The sequence below is a fragment of the Pristis pectinata genome, chromosome 23 (genome assembly GCF_009764475.1).
Source record: "Pristis pectinata isolate sPriPec2 chromosome 23, sPriPec2.1.pri, whole genome shotgun sequence".
NCBI classification, from domain to species: domain Eukaryota; kingdom Metazoa; phylum Chordata; class Chondrichthyes; order Rhinopristiformes; family Pristidae; genus Pristis; species Pristis pectinata.
This window is the reverse complement of record NC_067427.1, coordinates 11,760,211-11,784,708: the sequence shown is the minus strand read 5'-3', so window position 1 is coordinate 11,784,708 and position 24,498 is coordinate 11,760,211. Positions and strand designations below refer to the sequence as shown.

General features: G+C 38.9%; 1 protein-coding gene across 3 annotated transcripts in view; it reads right to left on the bottom strand.

Annotated features, from left to right (window-relative positions):
* Positions 1-23,438, bottom strand: part of LOC127582168 (transforming growth factor beta receptor type 3-like) — a 98,714-nt gene extending 75,276 nt beyond the window's left edge. The window contains exons 1-3 of one of the 3 annotated variants that reach the window (XM_052037234.1): positions 23,250-23,438; positions 20,519-20,745; positions 195-355 (exon numbers count right to left, since the gene is read on the bottom strand). In XM_052037234.1, coding sequence (XP_051893194.1) covers positions 195-355; positions 20,519-20,576 — 219 coding nt within the window. In that variant the 5' untranslated portion in view covers positions 20,577-20,745; positions 23,250-23,438. Of the gene's footprint in view, positions 1-194; positions 356-20,518; positions 20,746-21,600; positions 21,622-22,659; positions 22,838-23,249 lie in introns of those variants that run through there. The other 2 variants (XM_052037233.1, XM_052037235.1) reach the window with 2 other exon arrangements.
* Positions 23,439-24,498: the final 1,060 nt, after the last annotated feature.

Below are 24,498 nucleotides of genomic sequence, written 5' to 3'. Positions count from 1 at the left end.
GATAATGTGTGACTTAGTGCCTCCAGCCAGCTCAACTTAAGGCAATCACTAATTAGGACCAAAATTGAGTCCATAAACCAAGCTATCAAATTAAATGAGTCTTCTTAACAAGGTGCCCATTTATCAAAATAACCTCCACAATATTACATAATTACAAAGAGTTTAATGCAAATTCTTAAATTTATTAAGTTTACCTGTGGTAACTTATTGGGAGGAATGATCGAATCAAAGACATATATGCTTTCATTAGGTGTAGAGTTGCCACGGCACATGCAGTATTGTACCACTTGTGAGACAGTGACAGGATGGTTTCTTCCAACTGTTTCGACTTTACATTCTTTGGTTGGAGCAGCACCTGTCAAGAGTAAGATTTTATTTAATTCAAAACACAACTGCTACAAACTAAGCTAAGAATTCATATTCAATATGATAAAAACTGAATTATGTAAAACTTGTATGTGCCAGATCAATATGCCAGCATATCAAATTTGATAACCATAATATGGCTTATTAATACAAAATCATTGTGCTCCCCCCCCCAACTCCAACTAATTTCTATAATCAAAAGATCCAGTCGATACATTTTTCTAGATTATATCTTGGGCCAATTACCTCGGCACTTGGAAAGGTAGAAACCAGTTTGTTTCTGGGACTACAGCTCCAACAGATCTGGATCCAATCTTTTGCACTGCTCTGAAACTGACTGTAGTTCATCTTAGTCCACCTTGATCACCAATAGCTGGAGCAGCTGGAGAACCAGTCAAACCTAAACCAGTGCTCCTTACTCCTTTCACCACACTCTGACCTTCTCACTGCTAAACAATTCTTCGTTATGTTCTTATTTTATGCAGTGTTATGCAGTATTTGACAGAACATTATTTTGAATCATATTTGGATAGAAACATGTTTTTATTCTTTTTTTTCTACAATTAGCTTGGAAAATGGGGCAAGTAGGCAGAGTAAAACAAATCCTCCTGAAACTGGGCTTAGCAAAAGTAGCTCAGAAATCACTGGCATGAATGTCTCCACAATTTAAAAATGCGTGAAGATTGATTTTCTTTGAACATAGGATCTTTCAAATAAAAATGCTATTTTGAGTTCCTGCAACACACAACCGTAACTCTGCACAATATTGTGTATGAAACATAAAGGATGTGCCAAAAATACATCTACTCATAGTATTTTTGCAAAAGACAAATATGTTCAAGATTAAAACTAGCCACATTCACTTTGAAATGTTCTGATTTACAATATATATTTTACATAAATGCTCAAATCATATCTGAAATACAACCTAATTTAGTTGAAAAAAAAGCTTTAAACACTTGTTAACAAAGCTTTAAACAAGTATAGTTGGTTACTAATAGAATGTGGGTATTTAATCAATGGATCAATTTAGTCTGGTTTTGGCCTAATAACTAGACTTGACACCTGCAGCCACCCACTCACATTACCTGTCTGGCAAGCAGTAGTCGGGCCTCACCAGCAAATAGTCCTGAGGCCCTGTACTACTGAGCCCCTGCCCTAAGTGCTCTGATAGCTTTTGACAGGAAGGCTGTGGGTGAAGTCTCACCTCCTATCAAGACTTTACAACAATTTTTAAATTCTCTGATATCTGGCAAAATTTGAAAGCCATTATGATTGCCTGATTGTTTAAAGTTAGACAAAGTCCTATGAAATAATGGAAAATATTAAAATAAAGCAAAATAAGTAAAAAAAAATTTAACTGAACTTACATTTTCCCACCTGATCTACAGGCTTGGAATCCATTCATAAAAATCATTCCTTTCTATTAGCTGATCCCTTTGAATCCTTAATCTAATTAAATAGCATTGTAACTTTCTTTACTGTCACATGGTGTGCATTCAACAGCAAACAGTTCAGCTGCAACAAAGCAAAACTACTGAACCACAAATTTGATTCCAAAGTCAAGGTCAAGTTTATTGTCATTTGCACGGGTACACATCTGCACAAGTGCAACAAGAAACTTACTTGCAGCAGCACCACAGGCACACAGCATCATAGAAGCAGCATTCACAAGAAAAACATAAATTATACACAATTTTTACAAGAAAATACAATTAGAACAAAAAAGTCCCTTTTAGTGCAAAGTGGTCATAGTGTTGCTAAGCTGTGATTAGGCTTTTTCTAGCTGGTTCAAGAACTGAGTGGTTGAAGGGAAGTAGCTGTGCTTGAACCTGGTGGTGTGGTACTTCAGGCTTCTGTACCGCCTACCCAATGGTAGCTGCGAAAAGATGTCATGATCTGGAGGGAGGGGATCTTTGATGATAGGTGTTGCCTTCTTAAAGCAGCATCTCCTGTATATACTACCAATGGTGGAGAGGGATGTGCCTGTGATGTATTGGGCAGAGTCCACCACTCTCTGCAGCTTCTTACATTCCTGCACATTTGAATTGCTGTACCAGATCAGTACATCTGTACAAGCTTGTAAGAGTTTTCAGTGACAAGCCAAACCTCCTAAGAAAGTAAAGACACTGGCGCACTTTCCTTACGATTGCATCTATGTGCTGGGCCCAGGACAGATCATCCGATATGTTAACGTCCAGGAATTTAAAGCTGCTGACTCTCTCCATCACTGATACCCCAATGTAGACCGACACATGTTCATCCTCCTTCCCCATCCTGAAGTCAACAATCAGCTCTTTAGTTTTGCTGATGTTGAACGAGAGGTTGTTTTTGCAGCACCACTCAACCAGGTGACCCATCCAGGTGACTCATCCATAACAGTAAGAATCAGAAAACTGCCTCCCCAAGTGTGTTCTATCTGTGAGCTCTCTGTTAAAATAAGGTTAGAAGATAGAGCACAATTGGACATATTTGGCACCTTATCAAAAGGTTTTCAAAAATGTTAGTATCCAATGTCTAAATGGCCCGCCTACAGTCACTAACCCAGTGACCTCTTCAAAATTATTAAGCCAGATTTATAACATACAAACTTCTTTTACAGAAGCCATGCCAAGAGTTTCTATAGCCTGAAAGCAACCTAGTCAAAAACAAAGGCAGACTGTAACAGATGTTATACAGAAGTAAGCAGGAAAAGATTAGCAAAGGTTAATGCAAGTACCTTGCAGGCTAAGACAAGAGAAGTTACAAGGAAATGGCAGAAAAATTAAACAAATATTGTGTCTGTCTTCATGGAAGATGACAAAAACCCTCCCACAATTATTCAAGAACAAGTCTAAATAGAATTAGGAGCTGAGTGAAGTTAACAAAATATTGTAGACATTGATGGAACCGAAGCCAGGACCCGATTTTGAAAAATGACAACCTCCATCCAAGGTTTTGAAAGAGATGGCTTTGGATAACTTAGATGGACTGGTTGTCATTTTTCAAAATTCCATAGATTTTAGAATGCTACTCACAGCTTGGAAGGTAGCAAATGTAACCCCACTAATAAAGGAGGGAAAGGGAATACCCAGAACACCAAGTAGCCTAAAATCAATTGAAGAACATGGCTAGAAATTATTAGAACGGAAATGGTGACATAGCACCAAGAAAGTAATAATAAGATAGAGAAGAGTTGACATGGATTCATGAAAGGGAATTCACCTTTAACAAATCTATTGGAATTCATTTTGAGATTGTAATCACCAAGATAGACAAGGGAGAACCAGTGGAAGTTGTGCAGAAATTGATAATTGGAGTTACCTGAAATTGATAATAACAAAATGAAATTAAAGCTACTAATTCCTTTAATAAAACATTCCTAACAAATTGTTAATATCAAAATTTAAGTCCTATAATTTTCACTAGTATCATAGTAGAAAACCGGATATCTCCAATTCTGTTAAAAGCAGCCATTATTACAATTATATACCTGATTTTACTTTATAGAATAAAATGCTTGAAAGTCACATAATAAATTCACTTTAATCACATTTTTAAAGTTCTAATGGACAGTCTTTGGATAATAGTTACTCAATTAATGTTATATTACCATAAATGGCGCAGAATTAAATCACTTTACAAAGCTACAATAATCTCATATTCCACAGGATGAAATAGACTGAATTAATCAAATCAAAATTTACTATGATCAATTAGGCTGTGTATCAAATTACTTGAAGGCATTCAATAAATGGTTGAATTCAATGCATGACCTCAAACAGAACTATACGGAATTCAACAATTTCAGGCAAGTATCAGACAATTCTAGAAAGTAAAATCAGGTATGAAAATGTAACAATGACTGTTTTTAAAACAGAATTGGAGATCCCCAGTTTGCTACTATGATACCATTGAAAGTTACAGGACTTAAATCTTACTGTTAACAATTTGTTAGGAATGTCTTATTAAAAGGAATTAGTCACTTTAATTACAATGTTATTATCAGTTTTACTTGCTATAAGAACCTATCTACCGTAGGTTAGCTATCAGTAATATTAATCCATTTATTCATTCTCTATTGACACTGCCTGATCTCCTAGACATTTCTGACAGCATTACCTGCATTTCCCAGTTTTTAACATGTCCCTTTGTTGTTTTATTCCTCCTTTTCTTGTTGCCCTCATTAGTCTATCAACCACATGGTATACTACCATGCAATCCTGGCACCATTCCATTAGAGACATATCCTTCGTTCCATTTATCCCTCCCTCATCCTCTCTGCAATTTAAAAACTAATTTTTCTCCCTATTCCCAGTTCTGATAAAGGGAGTTTGACCTGAAAAATTAAGCCTATTGTCGCTTGACCTGAGCGCTTCCAGCATTTTCCGTTTTTATTTCTCCACCGTCTCTGAGAAGCATGGTACTACCCTATTTTGGCTATTCATGACTAGAAAATGAACAATGGCAAGCAATAAAAGGGTATACTTGGGATTAATACCAGTTATTTTACAATTGCAACCAGTGAATAGCCAGCCATTTTTTCAAATTTCATTTTTAAAATCTCAAAATGGTATAAAACACAATATGCATATTTTGGCAATAGAAGAGAAAAAACACACCTATAAAAGACATTCAAGTTTGGTGAACAGAGTTCTTCTGCATAAGAACATAAGGAATAGAGGAGAAGCGAGACATTCTGCCCCTTGAACCTGCTCCACCATTCAATATAAATATGCCTGATCTTTTAACTCAATTGTTCTTTCCTGCACCAAACTCTTACCCCTTAATATCTAAAAATCCATTAATATCCGTCACGATAAATCATAGATTGAACTTCCACAGCCCTCTTGGTTAGTTAATTCTAAAGATGCACCAAAATCTGGCTTATGAACTCTCTTCTCACATCTATCCTGAATGGCCAACCACTTATTTTGAGACTGTGACCCCTAATTCTGGACTCCCCAGCCAGGAGAAACATCAGCTCTGCGTCTATCTCATCAAGTACCTTAAGGATTTTGCACATTTCAATGAGAACTCTCTCATTCTTCTAAACTTACAAGAATAAAGGTGACAGAAGAAAAAATGCAGATGCTGGAAATCTGGAGCAACACACAAAATGTGAGGGGAACTCAGGGGTCAGACAGCATCTATGGATTGAAATGAACAGTTGACCTTTCAGGTTGAGACCCTTCATCAGGACTGGAAAGAAAGAGGAGATAGCCAGTATAAAAGGGTGGGTGGGGAGAGGTGGGAAGCAAGACCTGGCAAGTGATATGTGAATCCAGGTCATAGGGGGAAGACAGGCAAATGGGGGAGGGGGAGAGTGGGAACGATGCAAGAAGCTGGGAGGTGATAGGTGGAAGCGACAAAGGACTGAAGAAGATGGAATCTGATAGGAGAGGACAGTGGACCATGGAATAAAGGGAAGGAGGTGAGAAGGGGAACCGGAGGGAGGAATGTGTGGTTGATGGGCAGATCAAGAGGGTGGGGAAGGGGAAAGAGAAGGGATGATGGGGCTGGTAGGATAAAGAAAACAAAAACGTGGAGTGGAAGTGGAGGAGACAGAAGGGAGTGGTTACTGGAAGTTAAAGAAATCGATGTTCAAGAATAAAAAGGCACCGTCTGCTTAATCTCTCTTCATATGATAAACTCACTATCCAGGAATTAATACATACTTTTAATTTTAAAGGATATCCTTCGTTACTTAAGGAGATCAGACAGGTTCTATACAATATTCCAGACTGGATCATGCCAACTCTACTCTTGTACTTAAATCTTCATGCAATAAAAGCTAACATAGCATCTGCCTTCCTAATTGCATGCTAAACCCATGTATTGACTTTCAGTGATTCATGCACAAGGACAGCCAGGTCCATTTGAACATCAATACTTTTCAATTGCTCACCATTTTTAAAAAAGTCCTCTGCATTTCTATATTTTTTTCTACTGAAGTGGACCACTTCACATTTCTCTGTATTATATTCTATCTGCTATGACCTTGGCCATTCACTTAATATCTGTATCCCCTTGTAGCCCTTCCCTACATCCTCCTCGCAGCCCATATTATACTGGTCCCCCTCATCACAACAATGACATAGATTGTGAACAGCTGGAACCCTTGTATCAATCCTTGTCACATCCCACAGCCTCCCAACCTAAAAATGACCCATTAATTCCTAGTCAGTAGCCAATCCTCAATCACTATAATGCTCTTTAAACTACTCTATTAATTTCTTGATTGGCATCTCTTGAAAACCTTCTAAAAGTTCAAATACACCATATCCACTTGTTTGCCAACATCTATTCCATCAGTTATAAGTCAAAACACTATAAACAGATGTGTACAAGATGATTTCCCTCTTCATAAATCAACGTTCACTCTTTCCGATCCTATTATTATTTTCTAAGAGCCTGGTTTTGACTTCCTTAATGATAGATTAGACCATTTTCTCTACTACTGATATGAGCCTAACTGGTCTATAGTTTCCTAGTTCCTCTTTTCTTAAATAGTAGATTTCATTTGCTATCTCTTAACTGTGGGAACCATTTTAGTATATATGTAGTATATATGTTGCCTTCCCTGCCTCCCACCTTTCTAGGATTTAACTGCACTGAACTCCTTCACCTTTGTCATTCCCATTGCTGCCTCTTCAATTCAGATTCAGTCTTTTCCACGACACTTTTCGCCTTTTCCACAATATTTTCGGACAATAAACTGAAAAACCCATATCCTATTGTGTTCATTCTTAAATCAAGCCATTGTGTAGTTCAGAGTCCATTTCAATTTATTTGATGCCTTTATAATGAATAAGTTAGTTCTTAATAATTTTAGGAAACTGCACCAAGTATATAATAGAGCCAACTACAAAAAAGGTCCAACAGCCAAAGTCACCGAAGACTTCAGAACCCAAGGACTCAACAACTGAATAAAAGCTTTCGATCCAAGGACTAATGTCTACAATCATTTTCCATATATACATATTGTCCTATGCTTCAAAGGAACAAATAATCAATTCTGAATATCTAGCAATGCTTTTAACATAAACAAGCTCTTATCAGAGGCAAGCAGAAAGCCATATCCATCCCTTCCTGCCGTGATCCAGCTTAACCCTCTAAATCACTTTATGATGTGCCAAATCCATATATTAATTTTGTAAAGTTTTAATTTCCTATTTACAAACAGAGAACACTTTAATTATATTTTCAAACCATTGCAAACTCTATTCATAGGTCAAGTTTCATCCTTCCTCAACTCAGCATTTTTCTGTTGATGGTTTTATTTAGGCTAGGAATATTTTCCTTTCTTTCAGGAACAAGAGGGTTAGTGCTTGAAGACTCAAGGGATAAATATAAAGGAGAGCTTTATCCAATTTAGTTGTAAACTTCAGACAGAGCAGACCAATATTTGATTGAAATTTGTCAAAGATTAAAACAGGTTTCTTTTTCCCCCAACTATTAAGCCCTTTGGTTCTGTAATCTCCTACAAAAGGCATGGTTGATATCTGTTGGACCTCTTTATAGTTTGCCTCTGGAACTATTTGAGTAAATGTATATGAATAACCAAACACACATACATTTCCCCTGATTAAAAACAACTTCCTTTACATAAAGGAAGACTTTATTCAATGTTCAAGGCTCTATATCATAAATGGTTCTGCAAGGAATATGGCATCTCAAAAATCTTTACATTACTCAGTACCTAATCTGACAATCAGTTATGCAAAATAGCACATGGAATACATGCTTGCAGACTATCTACTGCAACTTTAATCTGGAAATACAAAGTACATTTCCTCAATGTAAATATATCCTCACCAATTTTTATAGATGCACCATAGAAAGTATCTTATCTAGAAGTATCATGGCTTGGTATGGAACTGCTCTGCCCAAGACTGCAAGAAACTGCAGAGTTGTGAACACAGCTCAGCACACCACAAAAACCAGCCTTCCCTCCATGGACTCTCTCTACACCTCTCGCTGCCTCAGTAAAGCAGCCAACATAATCAAAGACCCCACCCACCCCAGACATTCTCTCTTCTCCCCCCTCTCATCAGGCAGAAGATACAAAAGCCTGAAAGCACGTACCACCAGGTTCAAGGACAGTTTCCACCCCACTGTTACAAGTCTATTGAATGGTCCCCTTGTATGGTAAGATGGACTCTTGACCTCAATCTACCTCGTCATGGCCTTACACTTGATTGTCTGCTTGCACTGTACTTCCTCTGTAACTCCAACACTTTATTCTGCATTCTGTTATTGCTTTTCCCTTGTATTACCTCAACACACTGATGTGATGAATGATCTGTATGGATGGCATGCAAAACAAAAATTTTTACTTTAATCTGTACCTCAGTACATGTGACAATAATAAACCAGTTTACCTTCTGGAGATAGCGGGTTCTTTTCCTGGGAGTTTAATGGGATGTGAAGAATTTCACCAAACAGCTACTATTATTTACAGGAAACTTCCCTGGATTAGATAGTGTTCAATATGAAAAGAAAATCATTATATCTGAATGCAGACAGCAATGGTAAGAATGGTAGTTACTGATCATACCTTTCAAAGGAGAGGAAATCAGGGCAATTGGCACTTGCTTACTCAATATAAAATTTACTTTCCTACAGACAAGAGCAGTTAAATTTATAATGAAATAGGACTAGCAATATATGCAATACCAAATATGATATTTTCAAAAACTACCTTCTTTTTAATCCCCACCCCCCCCCCCAATTACTCATTAAATGTTTCAAAATAGTTTTATGACAGTTAGTTATAACACTTACTCCAAAACAGTATACGTGAAGCTTGATCATTTGGTCACAATTTCTAACAGAACTTTCTTTGAATTTCTCAAAAGTATTTAAACAAATTTAAAAATTTGATATGTAGAATTACTCACAGATATAAAAACTCTCCTCTTAAGTTTTCCTATGTTACCCTTTCTGATTCTCTACATTTGTTTGACTCCACTTTCTACGGACTACACTGTTCAGATATACCCTCTTATGTTCCCATTCCACATGCGTTTTTAATTCTATTTGCTCTTTCCAGAAATGTCTCAGTTTGTACCTATCATTCATAGTCCATCTCTCCATTTTGTCTTCAACAGATATCATAACTATAAAGTTTAACCTATGCTGAAATGTGGTATAATGGGGAAGGGAAGAGCAATGGAGATGACAGTTGAGGAGGAAGAGCCTAGTACAGGCACATGGCTTCCATGAGGGCCATAGAGTAACAACACTACTCCTCCTAATTCACAAAGTAACCCAAAAATTTTTTAAAAACCAACCTCATTCAACCAATACTTCATTGGTGAAGCAAACACCACACACCGAACACGGTAGAGTCTGTTGAAGTCTACCCATGTTTAAATTACTGTGAACTAATGAACTGTTGTTTATTGAATATCAAAGGTTTTCTGTCTCAGCAAATGGTTTACATGTCTTCCAAAACCTGGGAAGCCTTCAAGAGTGAAAGGATTAAATAATTTAAAGTTATGAAGAAATGATGACTGAAATTGAGAGTGCTTCAAATGCTAACTATTTTTAAATTTCAAAATCCTAGATCTTTTGTTTAACTATTACGGAACTTACGGCATACATGGCTACCATATTTTCCCTTGTAGAATATTTTTCTATTTTACTGGTTTCGTATAATTTAAAGTGTGTAGGCATGTTCTGTAGATCTGACAAAGGTTAAAAGCAATTTTCCTAATTAGAACCATTAATGTACACCTTCAGATATAGAAGTGATCTTTTCCCCCCAAATGTATAACTAAGAACATGGGCAAAAGGCAAAGGAATAGGACTAAGTGGACATATCCTCAGGAGACACGACAGACATGTTTCTTGGCTCTGAACAGGAGGTATAGAAAGGTCTAGATCTACCTGTGAATCCAAAATAGCACTGTGGAGGCTTTATACCTCAATGCAAGGCCCACTAGGTCAGGCTGTACTAAATTTTATAATGAATAACTAGTTGATAACCTAATATTTTAGGAATTGTATAATGATATCCATCTCAAGTTTGAAAAAAGGTGAACTTAATACATCTACTTAGATGCCAGATTTTGGTTATCTAAGGAGGCAAGACCAAGTCTGACTGGTCAACATTGCAATGTTCCAAACTTCAATAATGGTTGCTCAAAAACAAAATTTAGCTGCTATAGGATCAATGTATTCCCCAAGGAAAAAAAGTTATGTTTTGTCAATTACAGTTCTGGTTGTTTGTATATCCAGGAAGCCATCCCTCAACACTGTTACAAAAGAGGTATATTTTGGGTGTCTGGGGTTTTGTGCTCAGAACCCCTCGGACCAGCCACCAATATTTGAATACTCAAAGGGATTCTATCCGTTGAGATGTGCACTCATTGTAAATATGTAATTCTGCAATATTACCTGTCCACACTCAAAACGTTAAAGTTAAATAGGTAATTATAACCATTGAATTCGCTTATTGTTATTTATGTGTTTAAAAGGTATAAAACCTCACTGTACTGCAGTGTCAGGAAAGGGATAGGAGAGAAAAATGGAGAAATAGATTCTCCAGAAGACCTGTTTGTATTGAATAAAGACCCTTTACTTTTACCAGCTTCAGTCTACAGTGGAATATTCACAGTCACAACACCATTTATTACAATTCTGTGGTAGTATGCTTACCTTATTGAATGATTTTGTGTATTTCCCGACTTATAGACAAAATTGACTTATGAACATTTGTAAAAATGGAAGCCCTTTGTAATGCATTGTCAACAAAAGAGACATAAAATGAAACTAAAGGAAAGAACATGCAAAAGTGCTAAGAATAGTGTAGATCCAGGGGACAGAAAGAGGGATAAAGAATAGAACGTCAAAACAAAAAGGACAATAAGAACTGCAAAAATGAATATGAGGAAGGAATTACAATGGATAAAAAGTATGGTGAAGGATGTGGTGAGCTCCTAAAAACAGATGTGAATAATTCTGTAAAAGAAAACAAATGGCAACCTTACTTTGGGTGAGTCCTTCACAGTAAATGAGAGGATAAACGGATCCCATATATTTGGCAGTGAGTTTCAAATGCCATCTCAGGTTGATTGCATGCTGTCTCACTACTAAATTGGCTTGCATTGTGTTGTTTTATGCATGAGAAGTGGGTGCAAAGCTTGCCAATATCTACCCCCATTATTTAATTTTAATTCTACTGATAAAAAGCATGTTTAAGTAATGAACAAAATTAAAAAAATCCAAGAACTTCCAAATCTGATTAAAAGAAACAGGACAAATAAGCAAAGGATAATAGCAAACTCCACGTTTTAAACAAAGAAATACAGTTCTAGTATCAAACAGCTATCCGATAAGTGGGCAGTGCTGTCTGTGGCATTAAACAAGACACCAGGGTGTGAACCACAACATGTGTAAATATAAAACTCAAAAAAACAAGGCGAGACTGGCTGGCAACAAGCAGCACCAAAATGTCTCCCAACTGGCTAAACAGAAAGATTCTTATCTTCATTTGTCTTTAGCGCGTGCTAGTTGGCTGTGATATTACAAATGCTGAATAAGGACAACCTCCTCTAAGAAGCAGCTGAAACACTGATTGCCATATTGAAACTATAGCAAAATTAATTTTAATTGCAATTCCTGGAATAGGATAAGTGCCAGCTTGGATTAAAATTAATGGACTCAAGAACAGAAAGTGATGAGTCGTGGGAAGCATTTCCTTTTCAGATTCAAGGATGGTAGACAACGGTGTTCTTCCAGGGTTAGTGCAAGAACTAGGTTTTTTTAAAAATGTATTTCAGTATCTAAGTCATTTATACAAAGGGTAAACTTTAAACTTTGCCAATAATACCAAACTTAGCAGTGTGGCAAACAGTGAAAATGATACTAAGTGATTGCAGCTGGTCAAACAGAATAACAAAGAAGTAGATAGACCGGTAAAATGGGCAAACAAGTGGCAGATGGAATCTATTACAGAGAACTGTGAGGTGATGTATTTTGGCAGAGGGTTAGGGGAGGCACTACGGAATACCAATACTTAATGGCAACAGGGAGTGGTAATGAAGCTTGATGCCCATGAACACAGTAGATGCAGAAATAATCAATAATTTCACAAACAAAATAAACTTGCATGATGGCTACATGGATAGAGTGATGGCACGTGGGCTGGGTTGCACTACAGCGACCTAGTATAGACTCAATGAGCCAGATGACCTCCTACCATGCACAACAATGCACAGGAAATAAATGAATGATAGGTTATGTAACATGAAAACTTAATTTGATTATAGTGCATTCATTAAACATTTATTTATGGGATGCAAGCATCATGGTCAAGACTGGCATTTATTTGTCATCACTAATTTCAAAAGCTGGTGGTTAGCCACTGCCTCCTTAAACCACTATAATCTGTCTGGTAAAGGAATTCTCACAGTGCTGTTTTGTACCGAGTTCCAAAACTTAGACCCAGTAAAATGAAGGAATAGCATTATTTTTCCAAATTAGAATAGTATGCAAGATAAAGAACTTAATATGTGCATGGGGAACAACTTCTTTAGAGGACAGAAGTCTGGAAGTTAAAAGACCTTGGCAGGTAACTGCCATTCACTTTGAGGATGGCACACACTGCATTCACCATACTCCAGTGAGAGTGAATGTTTAGGATAAAAGAAAAGGTGCCAATCAAACAGGCTGCTTTGTCTGGAATGGCATTGAGCTTCTTAGGATACATCAAAGCTGCAATCATCCAGGCAAGTAAAGAAGTATTCCATTGCACTCTAGATTTATCTTAGGGATGATGAGTCACTTACTCGAGCACATTCATTCACTGAACCCCCTACTCAAGACCATAGTATGTTTGTGGCTGGTCTACTTGAGTTATTGGTCAATAGCAATCCCTAGGATGTTGATTGAGGGAACTTACCAACAGAAATGTCATTGAATATCAGGGACAGGTTGCTAGAGTCCTTTGATGGAGCTGGTCATTTCCAAGCATTAGCCACCATCAAAACGTTGATCCAGCAGTCTAGACCAACAATACAGAACACAAATTCATATCCCACCATGACAGCTGGGGAGCTTAACCAGTTTAAGTTATTTGGGGCATCAATAGAAAAAACTAGTATGAGTAACAGTGACCATGAAACTAATGAACTGTTGTAAAAAGATCCATCCAGCTCACTAGTGTTCATCAAGAAAGACAATCTGCCGCTCTTTCTTGCTCTGTCAATACATGATAAAATAGTTAAATCTTAACATTCAATCCGTGCAGTTGAATAAAACCTGCTACATTAAAGCCAAATGGATCAGATTATGACACACAGAATATGTTTCCTATCCAATTAATCTTGCAAAATCCCTCAGACCAACCTGTCCCATCACCTGTCCTGATGAAGGGTCTCGACCCAAAACATCGACTGTTTATCTCCCCCCCATAGATGCTGCCTGACCTGCTGAGTTCCTCCAGCATTTTGTGTGACTGTCCATTTCCCTCCACAGATGCCACCTGACTCACTGAGTTCCTCCAGGATTTTGTCTGTTCCTCCAAATTCCAGCATCTGTCTCATGTCCTACCACCAAGATAGTTCCAATAGTGGCATGCATCTGGGAAGAGTGGCCCTAGACTATCCTCGACATCGACTCCAGATCCAGAAAATTCACATGGCATCAAATCTTATATTGGCAAAGAACCATCCTGCCAGTTACCACCTACCATTCTCCCTTGGCTGATGAGTTAATGCTCCTTAACATGAAAAAACATTTGAAAGAAATGCAGAGCAGCAAGGAGGCAGCTTAAAACTGAGCATTCATCATCTGACTATTTACCCCATTCAATCCTCTCATAATTTTATACATTTCTATTGTTGTTTCTTTGGAGCAGCTTCCAATGCTCCAAAGAAATAATTCAAGTTTGTCCAACCTCTCCTTCTGCTCTCCAATCCAGGCAGTATCCTAGTGAACCTCTTTTGCACCATCCCAAAGCCTTCACATCCTTCCAATGGCATGGAGACTAGAATTGTACACAATACTCCAAATGTGGCCTCACCAAAGTTTTACACAGTTGCAACGTGAAGCTTGGTAGGTTAATTGGCCTGTAAACTGCTCCTAGTCTGTAAGTGAGTGGTAGAATCTGGGGGAATTGATAGGAATGTGGGGAGAATAAACGCAAGCGCAAATTGCTTTGCCAAACATCAATGATGGAGAAACAGCATGCCAATCAAGCCAGGAATCAACCATGGTTCAATGAAGCATGCTGGAAGGCAACACGGGGTTTATCTAAAAATGTGGTGCCAATCTCGTTTTGCTGCAGTATTGCAAACAGTAAAAGCAACACGCAAAAACAAAAAGCAATTTCACAACAGACAGATCAGATCAAAGCTCTGCTCTCCACCACATCCTTGCCTTCAGCTAAAATTGCCCAAAGAATGATCCAGCTAAACTTCCTCCCAAGATCTCCACCACAAAAGCCAGACTTCATCCAACATTAATTACTCCACGTGGTAAAACAAAATGGATAAGAGTATTAGAAATAAAAGACCAGAGGACATCCCAACAATAATGATGAAAAAATGCTCCAGAACAGTATTGCCTCTAGTCAAGCTGTTTTAGTATAATACAACACTGGCATCTACCTGTCAATGTGGAATCCTGCACTTGTGCCATAGATTCATAGAAAATCTATGTCATTGGAGACCACTGGACCCAACGCATCTATGCCAATTGCAGCAAACTATCCAGCTAATCTAACTTTCTAAACTACGTGTAGCCCTGCAAGTCACAGCTCTTCAAGTACACATCCAATTACTTTTAATGTAATCAGGGTTTCTGTCTCTACCTCTCTTAAGCAGTAAAGTCCACATTCCTATCATTCTAAGCGAAAAGATTTTCTTCACCTCCCTGCTAATCCTTCCACTAATTAAAGTCTATGACTCTGGTAACAGAAGCAAGTCCCTCCTATTTATTCCATCTAGGCCCCTCATAATTTTTATTGAGCTCAATTACATCTCCCCTCAGCCTTCTTTGTTCCAAACAAAACAGCAGCTTTACCATTTTTTTCTCATGGCTACAAGTTTCTGGTCCTGACATCATCCTCAATCTTCCTCTTTCCCCCTCCAATGCAATCATATATTTCCTAAACACAGTACTCAAGCTGTAATCTAATTATTTCTGGCATAATCTCCCTGTTCTTTTATTCTATACTTCAGCTAAAACTAAAGCACCTCTTATGCCTTTTTAACCACCTTATCAATTCTACTTCTTTCACGGATCTGTGGACATACACACCAATGGCCTGAAGTTTCTGCAGATCTCTCAATAGTGTTCCATTTGATGTGTATTCCCTTGCATTGTTGTAGCTCCCTGGAATCATCTTTAACTGGATGAAATTCCATTTGCCACTTTTCTGTCCAGGTGAGCAGACCATCCCTATTTTCCTGCAGTCTAAAACTTTCCTCCTCACTGTCAACAAAAGGCCAACATCTGTATCAGTGGTAAACTTCTTTATCATGCAGTCTACATTTAAGCCTAAAATCAATATACATTACAAAAAGCAAGGGACCAAGTACCAAACCCTGTAGAACACCACTCGTACCAGCCTTCAAGTCATAGAAAATCCCACTGACATTGACCTTTGCTTCCTGTCACTGAGTTAGTTTTGTATTCAATTTGCCACTCTCCCTGGGATTCCATGGGCTTTTACTTTTTTGACCAGCCTGCCATGTACAAATCTGTCAAAATCCACATGGTCTACATCAAACACACTGCTCTCAAATTAATTGCACATGACTTCCCTTAAAATTCTCATTCTGACTGTCCTTCATTTATGTACGTCATTCCAATAATTTGCCAGTACCGAAGTTAAATTAACTGACCCGTTATTAGTCAGTTTATCTCTTCCTTCCCTTCTAACCAACAGCAGAATATTAGTAATCATCTGGTCATCTGTCACCACTCCTGCATTGAGGGAGGAGACCTAGGGTTGCATGTACCACCAGCAAAAAAGCAGGACAAATTTAATCTGCTTACCTCCATGTAATCTAATCTCCATAAATAGAAAAGTTAGGGAACAGCAGTACCTTGCTACTAATGCTCCATTTGAGTGCTCCTAGTAAAATTGGATCTCATAAAAGCCTTGTTCCAAACCTGGTTATGGCACTTGAAATTACGGCTTTTTCTGATTGAGTGTGGTAACAAAGACAGCCCTGGTAAAACTGAAGTCAATGGGCATCAAGAAGAAAACAATCCACTAACTGAAGTTATACTTTACAAAAAGAAAATGGTCAATCATCTCAGCTCCAGGACGTCTCTGCAGTAATTCTTCAAGGTAACTATTTCTGTCCTAGATTCAATCATCTTCATCCACATCAACAATGACCTCTCTGGCATACTAGGTCAGAAATGGAGATGTTTGTTAATGATTGTTCCACACTTAATTCCACTCACAACACCTTGGAAAGTACAATCATCTATATTTGCCGCAGCAAGATCTCAATGATATTCAAGCATGGACATTTTCCAGGCAAAACCAAAGCTAGGCATCAGAGAGCAGGTTATTAGCAAACACACACTCCTTAACACCACCATCAACAATAGTTTCCATCACCTTTCTTAAGATTGAGAACAGAGTGAAAGTGTGATAATTACAGATTCAGTTTGTCATGCATTTCATGTACCAACGTCATAGTTTTACTGGGCCAAATTATCTAGAGGTATGGCTTATTCCAGAGTACCAAGCCCTGGAATGTACCTGGCCGTTTGCTGGATCAAGTACTCTCAGTCATTTCTTGATGTCAAATGAAGTGATTCAAATTGGCTGAAGACTGACTTCTGTGATGTCAAAGACTTTAGGAGTAGTTCAGGATTGATCCTCACTTGAACCTTTGGCTGAAAATGATTGCAAATGCTCAGCTAAGTCTTTGGCACTCATTGAGAATGGAAGTGTTCTCAGAGCAACTCCATCCATCAGGTGCTTAATTGTTCACTGCCAGTCCTATAGCAGAATCTCAAAGCACCAGTTGTAGGATTGATTAGCTCTGTTTTTGTCTGCTGACTTTGGTGTTTACCATAATGTCAGTTGTGTTGTAACTTCACCAGACATAGTGCTGGTCCTGCCATGTTCTTTTATATTCCTCATTGAATGAAGGCTGCTTCCACAGCTTGATAATGCTGACAAAGTGAGGGAAATGCCAGGCAACAGATTATAATTTACGGCAAAATACAATTCTGCTACTGCTGTTGGCCCACAGTATCCAGCTAATGCTCAGTTTGGATCTGCTAATCTGTTCCAAATCTATCAGTCCACAAGGATAAGTAATGGTTGCTACTACCAATACTTTAGTGGATATATTGAAAATACGAACATTGGTGATGCTTAACTGTGTTTATTCTTTCACTACCTGTCAAAACCACACTGACAGCTATCCTTCAATGTACAGCCAGCTAGGTCTGGTGCTACTGAGTAACTCTTAGTGATGTGCATTGAATTCCCCCATAGAGTGCATAGTGTGCCATTGCTACTTTCAACACTACTTCCAAATGGTATTCAGCTTGCAAGAGTACAAATTAAATAGCTGAGGGAGATCAGTAGAGGCCAATCAGCAGGAAGTTTCCTTGCCCCTCATTAATTTAATGCAATGAGACATTATGGAGGTCTGGAGTCAATGTTGAGGACTCCTACAGCTAAACCTTCCCATTGTACTATCACCTCTTGTGATTCTGTCCTGCAGGTGATGCAGGACATACCTATGGATCATGATGGAGTTTGAGATATTGGCTGAAAAGTATGATTCTGTGCATACAACAATAGCAGGCATGACTAGTTTGTGGGATACCTATCCTAACTTAGATACAACCCTCATTTGTTCTTGAGATCTTTGCAAGGCTGGCTGGGATGAAAGTGATTTTCCCAGGTCAGAATCCAGCACCTTGGTTGATAACTGGTGGTCTGCCCACTTCTATTCTTATTTTGTTTAAGAGTAAATGTTTTAGTTAAATATATATACACATACACACACACACACACACTAAAAAAGTGTAAGTTTACTAGTGCTACTTTCAGGCAATAATAGTTTTATTCTATATTTCCTTTGTTTACCAATTTTCTCTCTTCCCTTTCTTAGCCAAATACCTTAACTCCTTCTGTGGTCTAGTTCTATAGGCATCAAACTTTCCCTTGGAATTCATACTCAAATCACTGTTTGAAAGAACGTCACTGGATTGCTTGTGCCTAATCTTGTCCTTATCTCTTACAAATATATGTGCACTATTGTTGGGGACACTAAGTAATGATCAGAAACTATAAACTACAGAAGCCAAATCCATTTTTGTTGCCATTAGTAAATCCTGACTGACATCAGCTAACATAGTACATGGGGTTTGGAGTCACTGTTGAGGACTCCCACAACCACCGCTTCCTAACTATATTCTACTGTACTGCTACCTCTGGTGGTTGTGTTCTGCAGATTGGGACTCAAATTCAAAATGTTTTCTGATTTGTATGATTCAGCCACTCAAAACATAAATCTGATATGCCATCAAGGTAACCAATTTCTTAAAGTGGCTTTTGCTATCTTTTGAAAACTGTTAATTTAAAGGAAATGACTAATGCATAGTTCTGTACTACGTAGGACAGATATACATTAAAAGCGACATAATCCGGCATGTTCCAGAATTGACAGGTGGTGATTAATTAAATATGCTGGCTAATTAAGAATTGGCCCAGCTCCTCCATTGACTTACCCACTCTTTTGGCCTAGTACCTGCCCCAGACTTGCCACGTACTGAAGCGCACCAGATTGTTAAATGACAGATAACCAAGCTTTTACAGCGTATTCCTCCAACTTCCAGCATGCTCAATTCCTCACTTATCAAACAAGGTAGAGTAACTGAAATCTTTTATAAAGAATCTTTTAAATAAATATTAGTCTTTTTTTTTGCTAAGTCACAGCATAATAGAAAACAATATTACAGAATATACAATGGGAATAAGCATTGCTATTTAAAAACCATAGCAATTCAAGAAGTGTGAATTCAAATTCTAATAGAGCAAGTTATGAAACTGAAATCATGCTATCCTTTCTGATGTCAATAATTAAGCAGTCTGCTGGATTGTTCTAAAAAGCCCTTCAGAAGAAAGAATATGCCATATCTTTTCTGACTAATTAATGATTCTTAATGAAAAAGACATTTAAGGGAATTGGGTGTGAGTAATAAATGTGGCATTGACTGAAAAAGTTATATTGAACCACACAAAAAAAAAAATCACCAGAATGGCGGAGATGATCGCTATTGCAATGTTGGAAACATGACACCAAGGTCAGACAGAAGCATTAAGTTTTATAGTCAAATAATCTGTAATTGGTGAAACCAGAAGAATTCCCAAGCTTTTCTTCAGGGGATCTTATAAATTCAAGTCAGATCTTTAAGTTTACTGTTAACATTACAACTTCCTTCAGTTAAGAATCAGAAAATATATATCATAATGCCATATTCCTAGAGTTTAAAAACTAAGAGGTGATCTCATTGCAAGGTACAAAACACAGAGACAACTGACACAGTAGATGTCGAGAGGCTGCTGCAAATGGATGGAGAGAATTAGTGGGGATCAATCTTAAAGTTAAAGTTCAGGCATTTTGAGACTATGATGGCAGAAATTTATTTAAGACTGGGACTGAAGTTTTTTAGAAATTAAGGAAATCATGGGATATGGAATTGGGCATAACTGGGGACGTGATACAAGATATTTGTCTGACTTCTGCTTTTATGTCTGATGTTCTTGTAACCTAGCAAATGAGAAAAAAATTGCAAAAAAATCTAACGATCTCTTGAAATGTAATACATTTTGAATAATGATCACATTTACATTGCATGCTAATAGACAAATTACCTCTCTTTTTAATTCATTTAAGGCCTTACTACATTTTGATGGAAGAATTCTCTCAGCTTTAGATTCCTCAGCCAGAAAACAGAAAGTTGTGGTCATCAAACCATGCTTGAAAGTTTGTACTTCTGCTCTTTGTACTTATTTGTCCATGTGAGACAGCTTCAAATGGTGAAAAGCTCAGAATTTTGGAAGTAAGTTACATCAAATTAATGCCTATCTGTTCCACTGACAATCATTGGTTTGGTACATGTGCATTTCAAAAATGTTTACTCAGTTACTGATAATAAATAATTAACATTAATTTACCTGCTTGATTTTGTGATCCCAAAGCAATCAATATGATTACCAGTAAAATTTTCTCCATAGTTTTCTTTTCTCTTGCGAATGATTCTTCTACCCTGTATCTAGAAGGTGATACACCAGAAGTTGCTTTTCTTCCAGAAGACAAATTAATTGCGAATTCGATTTAAGAGGAATCTTGAAACATCTGAAGAGCTTACTCCTCAAATTCAATTTCGGGACAAGTTAGAAATCTATCAGAAAAGTAAAAATGCAATTAACTGTTGCTAAGATAAACTTTGTCCTTTTCATCTGAACTCCACATCAACACTTAATGTATATCATCTTCACCTCCAAGAGAGTTCAGTAGCTAAACTTTTCAAAATCATTTCCATCTACATTTGGGGGGGGGGGGAAGGGGTGTGGAGGGTAGATTAATGAGGATTCATACTACAATGTTATTTTGCACACTTTAAACGAATCAACATTGTCTAATATTGTAACATCAACAGAAAATGCTGGGGTAATTCAGCAAGTCAGGCAGCATCTGTGCAAAGAGAAACAGTTAATATTTTAGGTTGAAGACCCTTCATCAGAACAAGTTGAATGATGAAGATCTTTGATCTGAAACATTAACTGTCTCTCTTTCCACAGATACTGCCGACCTGCTGAGTATTTCCAATATTTTTATTGCAGATTTTCAAAAACTGCAGTTTTTTTATTTTTATTGTCAAATACTGTGTTATTTTTGCAATCTACCTCAAATTAATACGAGCATAAACTGAATTCTAACAGCAAATCTCTAAGGAGATACAAGAGACCGCAGATGCGGGAATCTGGAGCAAAAAGCAAAATGCTGGAGGAACTCAGCGGGTCAAGCAGCATCTGTGGACAGTCGACGTTTCGGGTCGAGACCCTCTTTCTCCACAGATGCTGCCTGATCCGCTGAGTTCCTCCAGCAGTTTGTTTTTGCAGCAAATCTCAGGGCGACTTGTAGCTACTATATTTATTTTACAATGTGTTCAGGATAATTTTTCTAACACAGTTCTGTAGCGCTGTATTTTCACGAATATCTGTACGGCAGTCATTCTATTCAAATGTTTAATTACCCAATGTCTCATGCATCTAGAAACGCAAGTCTCAAAGCCCCCGAAATCTCCTTTTCCAAAAACATCAACTGAGCGCAAAAAGCACGTCCTATACGAGGATTGTCAACAGCGAGTGAAAACTGGAGAAAGAAAAACCTCGCCATTTATCTAGTCTCCTTATTTCACACACAATGAAGTGATTTTCTATGCCTACAGCAAGCAAGAACCTACCGTGGCGAATCTACCAGGTTACCCCGAAAAATCAAAGAGCGCTACGGAATATTTTCCTGCACTACTAACACAGACAACTGGGTTATGCGAGCAAATCGTGGTGTGGTCCAAATCAAACGCAAAGGCTCCACCACCTGAAGTCAAATTATCCTTCAATAACTTATTTGAAAAGCATTATTCACATAATCACGCTTCAAAACGGTTTTTTTCAACCAAATACACAAATCTCCCCTCGCACGAATATATTATCAACATTAAATTAAATCTATGCTTTGTGTTTGAAAGATTACAAGTAAGCGTTACCGGCACTTGTATTAAACTGAGGGCAACCATACTTGGGTGGTTCCGCGATTCTTCCACTAAACCTCATCTCACTAGTACAGAAATAATTCACTCGGAAAATGTGAGGGCTATCACTAGGAGAATTGAATTTCGATTCAATGATGATTGCTTTCAGAGTTTGCCACACTCTGTTCGTATCTCGGTTAGCGATCATGGGCTTTTGATTTATATTCCCACCAAAAAAAATCGTATTTCTTGAAACTACATTGTCTTCCTTCCTGAACTAAGTACACTAAGTATACACAGAATTAAACCGGGGACAAATCCTGTGATTTATTTAAAAAATCATTTATATTGTACATTACTACCCAGCACAGTAAATTGTAATACAGCCTCCAAACCGGTTCTTATTATGACGAGTACTGCTGAAATTTTAATTACTTAAAACTGCCAAATCTCCTGAAAAAAATCTTTGGAACACGTGAGAAAACTTGAAACGAAATTTTATTTTTTTAAAAAAGCATATTAAAGTTTCTACAAACCTTTCCCCAGCAGCCTGTGTCTTACCTGAAAATACAATTCAGATAGCTGACAGAGACCTTTATTCCCGTTATTATTCCCAACTGGCGATCGAAGACTAAAGGTTATTCCTTTAACTCAAAGTTTTTAATCCCTGAGTAAACTTTAAAGTCTTTTTTTCGCTTTGAGCAAACACCACATGTATCTGCCCTTTCAAATAACCGGCAGGCATGCTGTCGAATCGGGATTTAATAACAGGGCTATGGCCCGCCTCCAACAAGAAGAGTTCACCAATAGGCATCAAGATTGGGCGGGATTAATGAGATGCAATTGAACGTCGCCACGGCTAATACAGCAACAGGAAAACGGGAATCATATTCTTGTCAAACACCGAAGAGAAACAGAAAAAAATGTTTTCTGTAAAGTATGTTAATAAGAGACCCTTTTAATTACTTATAAGGATAAAATAACAATTATGAATCGTGCCAATTTTGCGATTCTTCATAAATTTTAAATCTACGTGTCGTTATTTCCTGATTTTTGTTATTCCTACTTTGTTGTAGACCTGTACAATAATAACATACTGCAAATAGTAATAAGGACAGCTAATAGTAAAAGCAAGTTACAAAAACTCTTACCTCGAATTAGTGAAGTTATGAATTCCCCATTTTTTTTATTTCCCCTCCTTCCCTCCCGTCGAGAGAATTTTAACGGTCCGAAATGGCGGTTTAGGATCTGTGCGAGTTGTGTTTTTTTTTCCTGCCGGGATGGGATTTTCCTGTTCACTGCCTCCTTTCGTCATGCCCTGTGTGTAAACTTGTTTTTCTCTTTCACCTCCTGTCTCGGAAAAGGCGAGAGAGGAAAAAAAAAGTCTCCAGCCGGCGCCGGGAAATCCGATTGGAGCCGCGTCGCGTGGGGACTGAGAGGCGCGGGGCAGGGCGGCGACCGTTGGGGGTGCGGGGAGGGCAGCGCGCGAGGTGACGGGCGGGCGGTCGCGAGCGGTGGACTGTGCGGGAGGGGAGGAGGGGGAGGAGGGGGGAGGAGGGGGAGGCGGGGGGTGGGGGAGGAGGGGGGAGGAGGGGTGAGGGGGAGAGGTGTGGAGGGGAGAGGTATGGGGAGGGAGGAGGTAGGTGGGGGTGAGGAGGTGTGAGGTTGGAGGGGAAGGAGGTGTGGGTGAGGGGATAGGTATGGGGAGAGGGAGGAGGTGGGTGGGGGTGAGGAGGTGTGAGGTTGGGGGGGGGGGAGGTGTGGGTGGGGGGGAGGAGGTGTGGGTGGGGGGCAGGAGGTGGGGGTGAGGAGGTGTGAGGTTGGGGGAGGGGAGGAGGTGTGGGGAGAGGGAGGAGGTAGGGGGTGAGGATGTGTGAGGTGGGGGAGGAGAGGTGTGGGAGAGGGGGGGGGAGGGGGGGGGGGGAGGTGAGGGGGAGGTGGGGGGAGGAGGTGAGGGGAGGTGTGAGGGGGAGGTGGGGTGAGGGAGGTAGGGGAGGGGGGGAGGTGTGAGGGAGGCAAGAGTGGGGGTGGAGGGATAGTGAAGAGGGCAAGGGTTGTGTGGAGGGGAATGATGGGGGTTTAGGGGGAAGAGGCCAGAAGGGAGAAATGAGGTTTGAGGGGATGAGGAGGCAAGAGTTGGGGTTGTTGAGGATGGGGGTGAGTTGGGGCGGAGGGAGAAAGGGAGAAGGGCAAGGGTTGGGTTGGAGGGAAGAGATGGGGGTTGAAAGAAGCAGGAAGAGAGAGCTGGAGTGGGGGCACCGGGAGAGAGAGATGGGAATTGGGGGAAGGAGGAGGGGAGAGATTGGGTAGAGGTGGGGAGGAGGGGGGAGGAGGAGGAGTCATAGAGGTATACAGCACGGAAACAGACCCTTCAGCCCAACTTGTCCGTGCTGACCAAGA